Source organism: Sus scrofa, chromosome 12 (genome assembly GCF_000003025.6).
Source record: "Sus scrofa isolate TJ Tabasco breed Duroc chromosome 12, Sscrofa11.1, whole genome shotgun sequence".
NCBI lineage: Eukaryota > Metazoa > Chordata > Mammalia > Artiodactyla > Suidae > Sus > Sus scrofa.
This window is the reverse complement of record NC_010454.4, coordinates 52,939,122-52,954,046: the sequence shown is the minus strand read 5'-3', so window position 1 is coordinate 52,954,046 and position 14,925 is coordinate 52,939,122. Positions and strand designations below refer to the sequence as shown.

The window sequence follows — 14,925 nt, the reverse complement described above, 5'->3', positions numbered from 1 at the left end:
TGGTTTCCACCAATTCTGTTCTCACAGATCTGGGTTGTCGAATTTCTTCACCGCAAACTGTCAGTAGCTACAAAACCAACACAGCAGGAATCCTGACTCCCCTCACCCTCACCACCTCCGTCCGTCGCCACCGCCCGCAGGGTAATTGCTTGCCCTTACTTGTCATGGCGACTTTGTGCCAGGAGTCTCGCGATGGTTGCTGGGATTGGGATTTTCCCCTCCCATGTGCTCGGACTGGCGCTAAAAGTTTTGAGCTCCTCAAAAGTCCAGGGCCACCATCCTTGGCGCAGGTAGCTGCTGGTCTCCGGGGTCACCTGACGTCCCGTCTCGAGCGTGCATCCCAGGACAGTGACACGCTCTCCTGAGCTTCGGGTAAGCTCTTAACTGAGCCTGATGAATACTCTATGAGTCATGGGCTCTCGGGTCTGTGTATTTTCAGCTCAGAAGAAAGGAGGATGGAGGTGGAGCGAAAGATTTAGTGATTTGGGGGGGGGGGGGAAATGGAAGTTCTTCTAGCGGCATCAACAGAGGAATGCAATGTTGGGAGGCCTGAGTGTAGATGATAGGGATGTTAGGACCAACCGAACTAAAAAGCTGAACACCTGCGCCGGGTAGTGGGGCTTTGGGGAAAACTTGAGCCTGCCTAAGGGGTTCTTCCCCACCACCGCCACCACCCCATTTCAGTACCCGGTGTGGGGGAGCCCTTAATAAGACACACAAAGCATCAAGGTCCGAGGCTTTGGGATCTTGGAACTTTGGGGATTTATGGCTCGAGATTTTAGTGCGTATGGCATCCCAGTGGAACCCTGGACTCCATTCCGAAGTGGTTATCCGGAGTGCTCCGGGAAGTCCAAGGTGCTAACTTCCGGACCTTTGTCCTTTCTTGAGTGAACTTTCCAACTGGCCTTCAGCGCCTCAGGATGGAGAAAGTCCATTTAAAGGCTGTCAGTTGTGGAAATGGGACATGCTAAACAAGAGGTTTGCCCGCGAAGCCTCGGAGGAGTAACCCGGCCGGAGAGGCCCGGGAGCCCTGTTATTGTTTGGCTCTGCATTTACATTTCTGCCACTCGCAGGAGCATTTCCGGTTTCTTTTCTTCGGAACAGCCCACTATTCACCCGATGTGAGGGAAGTAGAAAGAGAAAAGGTCTTTTAAACTGGTTCCTATTGCTTGCTGCAAGGGGCTGTTAACCCCCTCTACCTTTTTTTTGTCCTTCATGGACTACTTAGCCACCGCTTTTGGGAAGGAAAAAGCATTTGTTATGATGCAAACCTCAGTCCCTCCCCCTCTTGTGAATGGTGTGCTCCTTCCTGGTTGTCTGCTAACCAGGCGGACGCTACCATTGCCTGGGGCGGTTTTCTTTTCTTTAAATATCAGAAGGCAAACCTTGGGTATCTTCGAGAATGGGTACATCTGAGATTTAAACGATAAAAAAGCATAACGATGGGGTTGTTTGTTTGTGGCAGAGAAACAATTTCTTCTGTATCCGGCTTTGGGCTGAGCCATCCCCATTTTCGGACGCAGAATGAACGTCGTGAAAGCGGAAGGGGCGGGGCTTGGAGAGGGGCGGGGACGGAGCTCCCAAGTGCAGCCCTCCGGTCCCGGCTAGTTCTCGCCTGCGGGAGGCGGCTTGACCCCGCGCGGAGTCCGTCGAATGCTCTCCTGGGGCATCTTCACCATTTAGGGCGCGGTCGCCTACCTCGCACCTGCTGCGAATCAGACTCTGTGGGCGGTACTTACGCGCTTTTTTTCTAAATCGAGGTAGCATTTACACTCACCTCCTATCAAAATACAAGTCTCATGCTTCTTTCCAGTTTATCTTTAACCCTCCACCTTCATTTTGATTTCTGTCCTCATGGAATAGTTTTGCCTGTTGGAGAACTGCTTTATAAATGGAATCATACAGGTCGTGCTCGTTTGTGTCAGACTTCTTTCCTTCAGCAAAATCTTTGTAATGCACCCATTTTATTGCATGTGTCAGTGGTGTATCAGTATCTTGCTCCTTTTCATTTAATGTGTTGCACTGGATGAATAAACCATCCATTGTTTATCCATTCTCCTCGTGGTGGCCTTTTGAGTTGTTTCCTGTTTGGGATTAGTTTTAATAAAGCTGCTCTTGACATTCTTGTACAGTTCTTTTTGTGGTCATATGTTTTTATGTTTCTTGGATATATACTTAGGAGTAGAATTACTAAGTCATAGAGTAGGGAATACATCTATGCGTTTTTAAATTTTATTTAAAAATTCTGAAGTTCCCACTGTGGCACACAGGGTTAAGGACCTGGTGTCTCTGCAGCAGCTCAAGTGGCTGTTGTGGTGCAAGTTCCATCCACGCCTGGCTCAGTGGGTTAAGGATCTTACCCGGGAACTTCCATGTGCCACAGGTGCGACCATACAAAAAATTTTTTAAATAAAAGATTCTCATTATTCAAAGTAGTTGTACCATTTTACACTTCCACCAGCAAGATGTATCCTGCCTCGGTGTTTGGTTTGTCAGTGGTTCTAATGTGGCATATCACTGTGGTTTTAATTTGCAGTTCTCTGTTAACTGTGTTCAGCAATTTGTGCTTAATGGCCATTTCTGTGTCATATGTCAGGAGGCTGTTCAAGGAGTTCCCTTTGTGGCTCAGGGTAATGAACCTGACTAGTATCCATGAGGCTGCGGATTCAATCCCGGCCTCACTCAATGTGTTAAGGATCCAGCCCTGCTGTGGTATAGGCCGGAAGCTGCAGCTCTGATTGGACCCCTAACCTGGGAACTTCCATGTGCCGAAGGTGCTGCCCTAAAAAGACCAAAAAAAAAGAGAGAGAGAGAGAGGCTATTCAAGTCTTCCCCATTTTAAACATTGGTTTATTTGCTTTTTGTATTATTGAGTTGATGGAATTATTTGTGTATTCTGGATGGAATATTTTTTGTTGTCGGATACATGTGTTTTCTCCTAGCCTGTTGCTTGCCTATAAGAGCCCTAAGAGTAGCAGAAGATTCTTTTCTCTTGTTAGTTTGTTTTGGCCTGTTTAGGAAATCTTAACCCCAAGATCATGAAGATATTCTCTTATATTTTCTTCTAGAACCTTTGTGGTTTTAGGTTTTACATTTAGATCTATGAGCCATAAGAAATTAACAAATTAGGGAGTTCCTGTCGTGGCTCAGTGGTTCACGAATCCGACTAGAAACCACGAGGTTTCGCGTCCTATCCCTGCCCTTGCTCAGTGGGTTAAGGATCTGGCGTTGCTGTGTGAGCTGTGGTGTGGATCACAGACACGGCTCGGATCCCAGTTGTTGTGGCTGTGGGGTAGGCCGGCGGCTATAGCTCTGATTAGACCCCTAGCCTGGGATCCTCCATGTGCCTTGGGTGCAGCCCTAGAAAATACAAAAAAAAAAAAAAAAAAAAGAGCATTCCCCAAGTCAGGTTAGCATTAACACCATACCTAATAGTGACAGACTGAATGCTTTTTCTCTAAGGTCAGGAACTAGAAAAGGATTTGACTCTCACCACTTCAGCATTATAAACTGCAGGTCTTAACCAGGCAAGAAAAAGAAAGAATTCCCTTGCAGCGTAGCAGGTTAAGGAGCCATTGTTACTGCAGCAGCTCTGGTCACTTCTGTGGCATGAGTTCAATCCCTGGCCCAGGAACTTCCATGTGCCTCGGGTGGGGCCAAAAAGAAAAAGACGTAGGAGTTCCTGTTGTGGCACAGTGGAAACCAATCCGATTAGTAACCACGAGGTTGTGGGTTTGATCCCTGGCCTTGCTCAGTGGGTTAAGAATACTATGCACTGAGCTGTGGTGTAGGTAACATACTCTGCTCGAATCTGGTATTTCTGTGGCCGTAGGCCAGCGGCTACAGCTCTGATTCGACCCCTAGCCTGAGAACCTCTGTATGCTGTGGGTGCAGCCCTAAAAAGCAAAAAAACGAAAGTAAATGTTAACAGTTGCAAAAGAAAACATTGCTTTATTCAGATGCTATAATTGTGTACACAAAGTGATTATAGCAAGGTTACAAGTTTGAAAAGCAATATGCGGAAATTTTATTTTTGTAGCAACCTTGAATCTGAAGTCAAAAAATGAATTTTAAAAACAATTCCAGGAGTTCCCTGGTGGCCTGATGGGTTAAGGACCTGGCATTGTCACTGCTGTGACTGGGGTTGGATCCCTGCAGGGAACTTTTGCAAGCCACGGGCACAGCCAAAAAAAAAAAAAAATGCTATTTACAATAGCATTGAAAAACATGGTGGAGTTCCCGTCGTGACTCAGTGGTTAACGAATCCGACCAGGAACCATGAGGTTGCGGGTTCAATCCCTGGCCTGGCTCAGTGGGTTAAGAATCCGGCATTGCCGTGAGCTGTGGTGTAGGTCGCAGATGTGGCTCAGATCCCACATTGCTGTGGCTCTGGCATAGGCCGGCGGCTACAGCTCTGATTAGACCCCTAGCCTGGGAACCTCCATATGCCACGGTAGCAGTCCTAGAAAAGGCAAAAAGACAAAAAAATAAAAATAAAAAGTATTTAATTCAGTGTTTTAAAACAACCCTACCAGGCTTGGAGGTCCCACTGTGGCATAGTAGTTTAAGAAGCCAGTGTTGCCACAGCTGTGCCATAGGTCATAGCTGTGGCTCAGATTCGATCCCTGGCCCTAGATCTTCCAATGTCGTGTGTGTGTGTGGCCAAAAAAAAATTAAAAAAAGATATATAAAATTAAAAATTAAAAAAATTAAAAAAAGATATATATATCTCCTCACAGGCTTGTTTGTGGAAGTTGCCAAGCTGATTCCAAAATGAAACAATAAATAGTGCAGAGTTGGAGGTCTTAAAACACCTGTCTTCAAGATTACTATAAAATTAAGTGGCGTTTCTATTGTGGCTCAGCAGTAAAGAACCCAGCTAGTATCCATGAGGACTCGGCTTCAATCTCTGGCCCTGCCTGATGGCTTAAGGATCTGGTGTTGCCATGAGCTGCCCTGTAGGTTGCAGACATGGCTCAGATCTGGCGTTTCTCTGTCTGTGGCATAGGCGGGCTGTGACTGGACCCCTAGCCTGGGAACTTCCTTCCATATGCAGCAAGTGTGGCTGTGAAAAAAGAAAAACAAACAAAAAACAGTCTGATGGCATTTCAACTGATATACATTTGGCCTCACAAAGCTTTGTGTGGTTGTGGAGAGTGGCTAGGGGTATAGATGAGACAATAACGCAGAATGTTGATTATTCTTGAAGCTTAGATGTGGGTAAATGGGGGGACATTATTCTGTTTACTTTTTTATGAGGTTAAAATTTTCCATAATGTTTGTTTATCTTTCTTTTTTAGATGTTTTTATTTTGGAAAAATGCAGACAGATACAAGAGTAACAACATATTTCCCCACCAAAATTTTTTCTTTTTTGTCTTTTTGTCTTTTTGCCATTTCTTGGACCGCTTCCACGGCACATGGAGGTTCCCAGGCTAGGGGTCTAATCAGAGCTGTAGCCGCCAGCCTACACCAGAGCCACAGCAACACGGGATCCAAGCCGCATCTGCAACCCATACCACAGCTCACAGCAACATCGGATCCCCAACCCACTGAGCAAGGCCAGGGATCGAACCCGAAACCTCATGGTTCCCAGGCGGATTCGTTAACCACTGAGCCATGATGGGAACTCCACCACCAAATAATTTTAACACTTAATATTTTGTCCATATTTTAATGTATGGATTTTTTTTTTTTTTTTTTTTTTTTGCCACACCCACAGCATGCAGAAGTTCCCAAGCCAGGAATTGAACTCTCGCCACAGCAGTGACAACGCCAGATCCTTAACCAGTAGGCCACCAGGGAACTTCTGGATGCCGTCTTTTTAAATTTTTCTTTGTTAATAAAGTTAAAACTCCCTTTGACTATACTCCTAGTATCATAAGCACACATCCCTCCTCTCCCTGAGAACGTCACTATCATGGATTTTGTGAATTTTTATTCTTCTTGCCTATCTTTATAATTTCACGTGCATATGTGTATAAGCAATAGTCATTGTATATTTTTTGATTTCACAATTAAATTAAAATGACTGTGTTTTGCTTTTTTTCTTGCAAATTATCTTTTCACCCCATGTGTTTCTGAGCTGTATCTGGTTCCACATACAGATAATTCACTTCCCTAAACCACTGCAGTAAATTTCTCCTGTGAGTGAACACACCGTGTTTCCTTTATCTCCTCCCTACTGATATAAGGTTGTTTCTTGTCACCTGCCATCAGGAACAACGATGACATGAACATTTTGGGGCAAGGCTCCTGCTCCTGCCGCCTGCAACCATTTTTCCAGGGAGTCCATCTAAAAGTGGTTTTGCTAAGTAGTAAGATGTATGTGTTTTCAGTTTTACCAGAGGCTGCCTTGTTTCTTCCCAGAATCAATTGTTTTTTCCCCTATCACATGGCTTTCAGCCAGATGTTTTTTTCCATCAGACTTCTGGGTGAAGCCAGGGGAGCCGTTATTTAGAGCTTGGGTGTGGGAGTTCCCTGGTGGCCCAGCAGTTAAAGGACCTGGCCGTTGTCACTGCTGTGACGCAGCTTCGATCCCCGGCCCGGGAACTTCTGCATGCCACAGGTGAGGGCAAAAATAAAAATGAAACGTAGGGCTTGGCTGTGGCCTCGGATAGCCCAGGTTCATATTCCTGCCTCTGCCCCTTGGGAGCTTTCTGGGCCTGAGTAATTCCTTTAACCTCAGTTCCCTCCTCTGATGATACAGCACCTGCCTCACTGGCTTTTTGAGAGGATTAATGAGATAAGCCAGCGAAAGCTGTGGGTCCAGATAGGGTCTGTTTTCGCAGCAGCCTTGTTGTTCTGATAATGGGCAGGCCTGCCCTGCCTTTGAGTCCAGCCGAGTTTATTGCCTTCCCACCTGGCTGCCGCCCCGATCAGCTTAGCCGGAGAGTCTGGTTCCTCTTCTGACAGTTTAAGATCATGACCCCCTGATGTTCAGACCCATGGAAAGCACCTACTCTGAAGAGGTTTCCTAGAGAAAAGAACATTGAAAATTTAGTTGCTACCAGCCACTGAGGGAGAGACACCTCCTATGTCCATGGGGCTGTCTCCCCCTCAGTGGGCCTGAGACCCTGACCCACCATCCCCCGACAGCCCACATACCCACGGGTTTATTGAACACGGGGTTGCGGGAAAGAAGTGAGCTAGCACAGATGTGGGCAGAACCACAAAAACCCCACCCCCCTGCAATCACAGAGCTCTCGCTCTCAATAATAGAGAACCAGGAGTTCCCACTGTGGTTCAGCAGTAACGAACCCGAATGGGCTCCATGAGGACGCAGGTTCGATCCCTGGCCTCACTCAGTGGGTTAAGGATCCGGTGTCGCCATGAGCTGAGCTGTGGTGTAGGTTGCAGACATGGCTCGGATCCCGAGTTACTGTGGCTGTATCGTAGGCTGGCGGCTCTAGCTCTCATTCAGCCCCTAGCCTGGGAACTTCCATATGCCACAGGTATGGCCCTAAAAACGTATATATATATCTGGCCCTTTTCTCAACGCTACATTTCCCTTAATAACTGGAGTACTATCTTAGAGCTGAGGACACTTAAGGGACAGAGACGTTAAGCAACCGCCCAAAGTTACACAGCTATTCCATGGTGAGCTTGGGATGCAGGCCTAGCGCATCTGCCTCTAGAGCCCGTGCTCTGCCATCTTTGCCCTGGGAGCTTTGATGAGTGAAATCATGCAGTGAATTTAAGTGATGATACAACATCAAACCCAGGGCTTCCGACTTCTAAGCCCCATCTCTGTTTACACAAGCCTCCCTTCCATAAAAACCTCAAAGTTATTTTTATCCTCAATTTAGAGAGGGGGACCCTGGTCCTTCCCCCCAAGGCAAATATTTAGAGTCCCACTGCTGTCCCCTCTTGCCTTCCTTCGTGCACGTTCATGGCCTGTCCCCTGTCATCATTGGGAGCTATATAAGTGGCCCTTTGCCGGCCTCTGACTTTCATCAGCTAAAATCTGCACCTCTAGACGTAACTGATGACAAAAGTTACGTTATGCAAAGTCATCTTAATCCTTAATCCTAGGCATTCAAATGGTCAGTTTTTTGTAAAAGCTCCTTCACTAACCTGTGCATTGCAGGCTGCTCCCTTAACCTCTCTGAGACTGTCAAGAATCAGGTGTGCTTAGCGAGACAGACAACCCATGTAGAAAGGGTTTGCACACTCTAAATAAAGCAGAAAGCAGGCCCTAGGTCAACATAAAGGAGCGAGTGAATATTAGAGGAGATTAGAAAACAGCTGCTTGTTGGAGTTCCTGTCGTGGCACAGCGGAAACAAATCCAATTAAGAACCATGAGGTTGCAGGTTCGATCCCTGGCCTCGCTCCGTGGGTTAAGGATCGGGCATTGCTCTGAGCTGTGGTGTACGTCGCAGATGTGGCTCGGATCTGGTGTGGCTGTGGCTGTGGTGTAGGCCGACAGCTGTACCTCCGATTGGACCCCTAGCCTGGGAACCTCCATATGCCGTGGGTGCAGCCATTTTAAAAAAAAAAAAAAAAAAAAAAAAGCTGCTTGCTGCGGGTGGGGCGGTGGGGAGGTGTTTTCAGTGCCATTACATTAACACAGAAGGAGAAGAGTAATGGCAGGGATTTTTGCAGCGAGCATAATTCTGAGCAAAGCTGATGACAGATTTGGCTTCGAGAAAGATGGCATGATGAAACCATTTGAAAGCTGAGCTGGGAGATGAGATGATAGAGGCATAGCCTAGTGCGGGGCCCTGGCCCAGACCACACAGCTACCCCTCGGTCCTCCCTCGTACCCTTGACCAATGATAACCAGCTCACAGCCTGGGCACAACAATTCATTCAGTCACCACGGTGACTGAGCCCCGAGCAGGTGCAGGGCAGTATGCTAATAGCTGGCGAAGGAGATGCTTCCCTGCCCTGAGGAAGTTTATATCCCAGCAGCACACACAGAGCGAGCGAGAAAGGTCAGCAGGTAGTGTAAGCACGAGGAGCACTAACAACAGGGTGACCTGAATTCGAATAAGGTGACAGAGTTTGGCTGGCTGTCCTTGATCGATCGAGCGGTCTGGGTCCCTGCTGAGGTGTGACCCTCAGGATGGGGTCCCAGTGAGAAGGAGCTTGCCCTTCAGTGATGGCAGGACCACTGTTCCCAGGAGTGAAATGAACCAGCGAAGGTCCGCCGTGCAGGAAAGGGCAGCCACTGCCGCTCGAGCATCGGGAAGGGAGAGGGTGCTAGAAGATGAGATCAGAGAGGTGGGCAGGGGCTGGGTGGTGAGGAATTTGTATGCCAAGGTGGGGGGGGCCGGCCCCAAGGGAGCAGGGGGGAACGTGGGGGGGCCAGGGAGGCATCTCCCCCTGCCCCGCCCTGACCGCGGTGGAGGGACAGGGCTGAGTTACTTCATCCTGATTCCCACAGAGGAGGGCAGACATGGGTACACGTGGCGGAAGGCTTGTGGATTCAGTGGTGGAAGGGTGGACAATCCCTCTCTGGTTATCTTTTCCCCGCGGGGATGTGCGTGGTGAGGGGTGGGGCAGGTGCAGCCTGGCATGTGAAGGGCAGGGCGCTGCCCCAGCAGCAGAGCCTCACCACGGGTGAGTGTGGACGGAGGGGGTCCCTCTTCCCTCGGGGCTTGGGTGTGTCTCAGGCTGGATCCTGGCCTTTCTCCCCACAGCGGCCACACTCCCCTCCAGGGAGCTGCAATGGAGGAGTCGCAGTCCGAGCTGGGCGTGGAGCCCCCTCTGAGTCAGGAGACATTTTCAGACTTGTGGAAACTGTGAGTGGAGTCTCAAGGGAGGGCTGCCCGTCTTCTAATAACCTTGCTTCCCCCCCCACCAGCCCCCAGCCCCCAACCCCAGTAGAGGCCTCTGGGAAGCACAGACCTATACTGACTCTCTGCCCTTGTCTTCCAGGCTTCCTGAAAACAACCTGCTGGTAAGGACTGGGGCGCGGCAAGGGCAGGGGCCTGGGGGGCTGGGGGGCTGGCCTCCTGACTCCTGTTGTTCCCATCCATCCGCAGTCCTCTGAGCTCTCCCTGGCAGCAGTGAACGATCTGCTGCTGTCCCCAGTCACGAACTGGCTGGATGAAAATCCAGATGACGCCTCCAGAGTGCCAGCGCCTCCTGCAGCAACAGCGCCCGCACCAGCTGCCCCCGCACCAGCCACCTCCTGGCCCCTGTCGTCCTTTGTCCCTTCTCAGAAGACCTACCCTGGCAGCTATGATTTCCGTCTAGGGTTCCTGCATTCTGGAACAGCCAAGTCTGTAACCTGCACGGTCAGTGGCCTTGAGGGACTGGCTTCGTAGGGACAGTGCCTGGCCCCTATCCCCCCGGGTTTTTCTGTTTAGAACTTCGTGGTTCCACTGCAGCCTTTGGCTTTGTGTCAGGCTTTCTATGTTTAACCTATTTGGTCTATGACCTTGGACCCTGGTCCCAAAGTTGAATACTCCCACTTGACCTTGGCCTCTCATCCTTCCCATCACACTCTTCAGCATTTGTCATGAGGCCATGGAACTTTTTTTCTTTTCTCTCCACTCATTCATTCCTTGGCTTTTGTAAGGAAGCTTCTGGGAGGGAGCCCCCGACCCTGCCATCTCTGGCTACCCTCCCCACCGAGCACTTGGCTGCTAATCAGTATTTAGGCAGCGTCTGTTCATTTGACTGCTGGCTCCCTGTCCTCTGACCTTCTGTTCGCTCTCCATCCTCCCTTTCCTGCAGTACTCCCCTGCCCTCAATAAGCTGTTTTGCCAGCTGGCCAAGACCTGCCCGGTGCAGCTGTGGGTCAGCTCGCCACCCCCGCCTGGCACCCGTGTCCGCGCCATGGCCATCTACAAGAAGTCAGAGTACATGACCGAGGTGGTGAGGCGCTGTCCCCACCATGAGCGCAGCTCTGACTATAGCGATGGTGAGTGGGCGGGGGCTGTGGGTGGGACAGGGCTGGTGCCGGAGCTGCCAAACCCCTCATTCCCACCCCCACCCCCCGATTGCTCTCAGGTCTGGCCCCTCCCCAGCATCTCATCCGGGTGGAAGGGAATTTACGGGCCGAGTACTTGGATGACAGAAACACTTTTCGACACAGCGTGGTGGTGCCCTACGAGCCGCCCGAGGTCTGGTTTGGCCCCTGGGGTCTCCGGGAGGAGGGGGCCAGAGGGGTTTGTCCGTGGCCTTCCTGGTGGGAGATGGGGCGGCTTTCTCCTTCTCACTTGACCTGCCGCAGCCTCGTGAGGCGGGTAGAACAGATGGGTTACCCCCATTCCACAGCTGAGGCGCCCAGAGGCCAGTGGCCTGCCGGGGCTAGTAGGGTCACCTTGGGCCTGTGTCGTCCCCCAGGTCGGCTCTGACTGTACCACCATCCACTACAACTTCATGTGCAACAGCTCCTGCATGGGGGGCATGAACCGGCGGCCCATCCTCACCATCATCACACTGGAAGACGCCAGGTAGGGGCCACACGCCGCCCTCCACGCTGGCGGGCCCCTCCTCAGCCTCTGCCTGTCTCCATGGCCCTGCCGCTCATCCCCTTCTCCCGGGCTTCCAGCCATCCTTCCCTCTGGCTGCAGCCACTTTGCGTCCCTCTGCTGCTCCCTCCCAGTGCCCTTTTCCCCGGCTTTGGCACCCCTCTTACCTGTGGCTTCTTGATCAGCTGGAGCTGAGGCTCCTCGTAGGATGCGGGGGATGGGGAGGGGGTGGGGCCCCGCTCACAGAGCAGGGAGGCCGGGCTGGCTTTCCTCACTGCCTCCTACTTCCCCCCGGGGTAGTGGCAACTTGCTGGGACGGAACAGCTTTGAGGTGCGTGTTTGTGCCTGTCCTGGGAGAGACCGCCGCACAGAGGAAGAAAATTTCCTCAAGAAGGGCCAGTCTTGCCCCGAGCCGCCCCCTGGCAGCACTAAGCGAGGTAAGCAGGCAGGACCAGGAGGGGTAGAGGGGACAGGGAGGGGGCGGTTCTGCCCAAAATGCACTCTTTTCTCACCTTTCCTCACCTCTTTCCCAGCACTGCCCACCAGCACCAGCTCCTCGCCAGTGCAAAAGAAGAAGCCACTGGATGGCGAGTATTTCACCCTCCAGGTATCGAGTCTGGGAGAGAGAGGGGCCGTTTCCTGCTCTTACTCAGTGGGGTTGGATAAGGGGAGAAAAGCTACAAAGGTAGCAGGTGTGAGGTTATGCCCAGTTTCTCTAGCCATCCTTTCGTCTGTTCATCGGCTTGACTCTTGTAGTGCATATTATCTATCGGGTTTGAGAGATTGAAGTTTCACTTGGGTCACTCCATATGTTAATTTCTTCTTGACTGCTTTGCCTGCATTTGGGGCATTTGCCAACAGGGGGCAGTAGTGCCTTGAAACAGTGGCTTTATTTATTTATTTATCTTTTTAGGGCTGCACCCTCTGCATATGGAGGTTCCCAGGCTAGGGGTCAAATCGGAGCTGTAGTTGCCGGCCTCTGCCACAGCCACAGCAATGCAGGATCGGAGTCTCTTCTGCAACCTACACCAGAGTTCACGGCAACACAGGATCCTTAACCCACTGAGCAAGGTCAGGGATCGAACCCGTGTGCTCATGGATGCTAGTCCGGTTCATTACTGCTGAGCCACGGCTAGAACTCCCTAACATAACATTTTAAAGAACCCTCTTCCAAAAAGAAAGTTGTTAAAGAGAGCATAAAAATAGTTCTTGTGAGAATTTCCTTGTGCAGCGAGTTAAGAACTGGACTAGTATCCATGAGGAGTCCAGTTCGATCCCTGGCCTCCCTCAGTGGTAAGGATCCCAAAGGTGTGGCGTGGCTGTGGCTGTGGCTGTGGTGTAGACCAGCGGCTACAGCTCAGATTGGACCCCTAGCCTGGGAGCTTCCATATGCCATGAATGTGGCCCTAAAAAGAAAAAAAAGTAGTTCTTATGACTTTGCCTAATGCTCCTCCACCCCTTCCCTGCCACAGATCCGTGGGCGTGAACGCTTCGAGATGTTCCGAGAGCTGAATGACGCCTTGGAGCTGAAGGATGCCCAGACTGCGAGGGAGTCGGGGGAAAACAGGGCCCACTCCAGGTGAGTGACCCGCGTCCCTCCCTTGCATTCCTGCGTTGGAAAGCCGCGGGGGTCCACTCTAACCCTACAGGTGGTAAAGGGCAGCTGAGCCCCTGCTGTTGGGTCCAACATTCCTCCACTTTCTTGCCTCCAGGGGTCCACACGCCTCTTGAGCCCAGGGGCATGGGATGTTTTCTTTCCCACTTCTAGCAACCCTTAGACCCTCAGAGCTGGGGTCTTAGATGGGGGCCTGATAGCCATGGGAGGGTCAGACTCAGCACTGGGGGGTCAGATCCTCAGCCCTACAAAGTACTAAGGAGTCCTGTGTGGCCTTGTTATTCGCCTTCTCAGGCTCAGTTTCCTCATTGTCACATGGGATAAGGGGGCAATTTCAAGGTTAATACCTCTAGGTGCTCAGTTAGTAGGTCTGCAGTTGGCAGTGACTTTTTTTTTTTTTTGTCTTTTTAGGGCCACAACCACGGCACATGGAAGTTCCGAGGCTAGGGGTGGAATCAGAGTTGCAGCCACTGGCCTATGCCTCAACCACAGCAATGCAGGATCCGAGCTGCATCTGCAACCTCCACCACAGTTCACGGCAATGCCAGATCCTTAACCCACTTAGCGAGCCCAGGGATGAAACCCGTGTCCTCATGGCTACTAGCTGAGCCACAGCGGGAACTCTAAGCATTTTAACTTAAATTCTCCTCCCTCCCGCCTCAGGCCTTGCAAAGCCCAGCTCCAGGAAGAGGGGCTCAGAGCCTCCCATTGGGATAACATCATCCCCTCCTCTCCCCCTCTCTCCTCACAGCCACCTGAAGTCTAAGAAGGGGCAGTCTCCCTCCCGCCATAAAAAACCGATGTTCAAGAGAGAAGGACCTGACTCAGACTGATGCCTCCTGCATCCCATCCCCTTTTGAAGTCCCTGGCATTTTGGGGACTCAGGTGCTTAGACCTCTGCTTGGTGCAGGTGTGCCTTAGAAATGCCCTGGAATTCCTCTATATGCTTGGCCTGGGGCTCTGCTAAAGAAATTGGCCTGCACTGGTGGGTTGCGGGGGTGGGGGTGGGGGGTGGATAAGGGGTACTGGGGGCCTTCCGGCTTAGCTTTTTAAGGGTTTTTGTATTTTTTTTATTAAATTTTTTTCATTTTTTTAAAGTTTAAAGTATAGTTGCTGTTTCCGTGTGTTTTTAAAGGGTTTTATTGGTAAAATGTTCAGAGAGGTAGGAAAATGTTCCTGCGTATCAGGAACAGGTTACCACCAGCCATACACTGGGTCGGAAGCCCAGTTCTCCACCGTAATAGGCAGAAGAGTGCCTTTCCCTGATAACCTCCCTCCCCATGCTGGTTGGGAGAATTTATGAAATAATGTATTGTTTTCTTTTTATATGTTTCTTATTTTCCAATAAAATAGTGTGGTAGCACTTGTGTGTCGGAGGGGTTGGTGCCAGAGCAGGATGCCTGGGACCCGCAGTGCAGGGGAGAGGAGTTGGGTGGGGGGAGGAGGGAGGCAGCCACCTGAGTCATCGGGGAGTATGTGTGGGGGGCCCAATGCCCGGGTTCCAGGAGGAGAACAAAGGCCGGAGACTGGGTCAGTCTGCAAGCTGAATGACAACAAGAAAAGGGGTGACTCCATTCATAACTTGGGAACCGACTGTCCCCCGCCCTCCCCTCCCGCCAGGGCTGGCACGAGGTCTTCTGCTCCCTGCTTCTAGGATTGGGCTGCTGCCCCCTCTCAGCCTCTCACCAAGGATTATGGGATTTAAATGTCTGATTTAGCAAGCCTGAGCCTCTGGGGTGGCCATCTGCTCCACGGAGAAGGACCAGGATACCTGGGTTCCCAAGGGTGCGGGGGGTGAGGGGGGCTGCTATTGGATGAGGAGCGAGGGCAGGGGGAGGCCTGCCAGCCGGGGTCCCCAGGAAATGGGGGCGGCTAAGGTGAGGG

The 14,925-nt window shown here is 51.0% G+C and overlaps 1 protein-coding gene across 1 annotated transcript; it reads left to right on the top strand.

The window, feature by feature from the left end:
* Positions 261 to 14,404, top strand: TP53 (tumor protein p53). The gene is given in 11 exon segments (NM_213824.3): positions 261 to 372; positions 9,645 to 9,746; positions 9,883 to 9,904; positions 9,990 to 10,244; positions 10,687 to 10,873; positions 10,963 to 11,075; positions 11,299 to 11,408; positions 11,727 to 11,863; positions 11,960 to 12,033; positions 12,899 to 13,005; positions 13,793 to 14,404. Coding segments are annotated over 10 exon segments (1,161 nt in total). The 5' UTR covers positions 261 to 372; positions 9,645 to 9,672; the 3' UTR covers positions 13,875 to 14,404.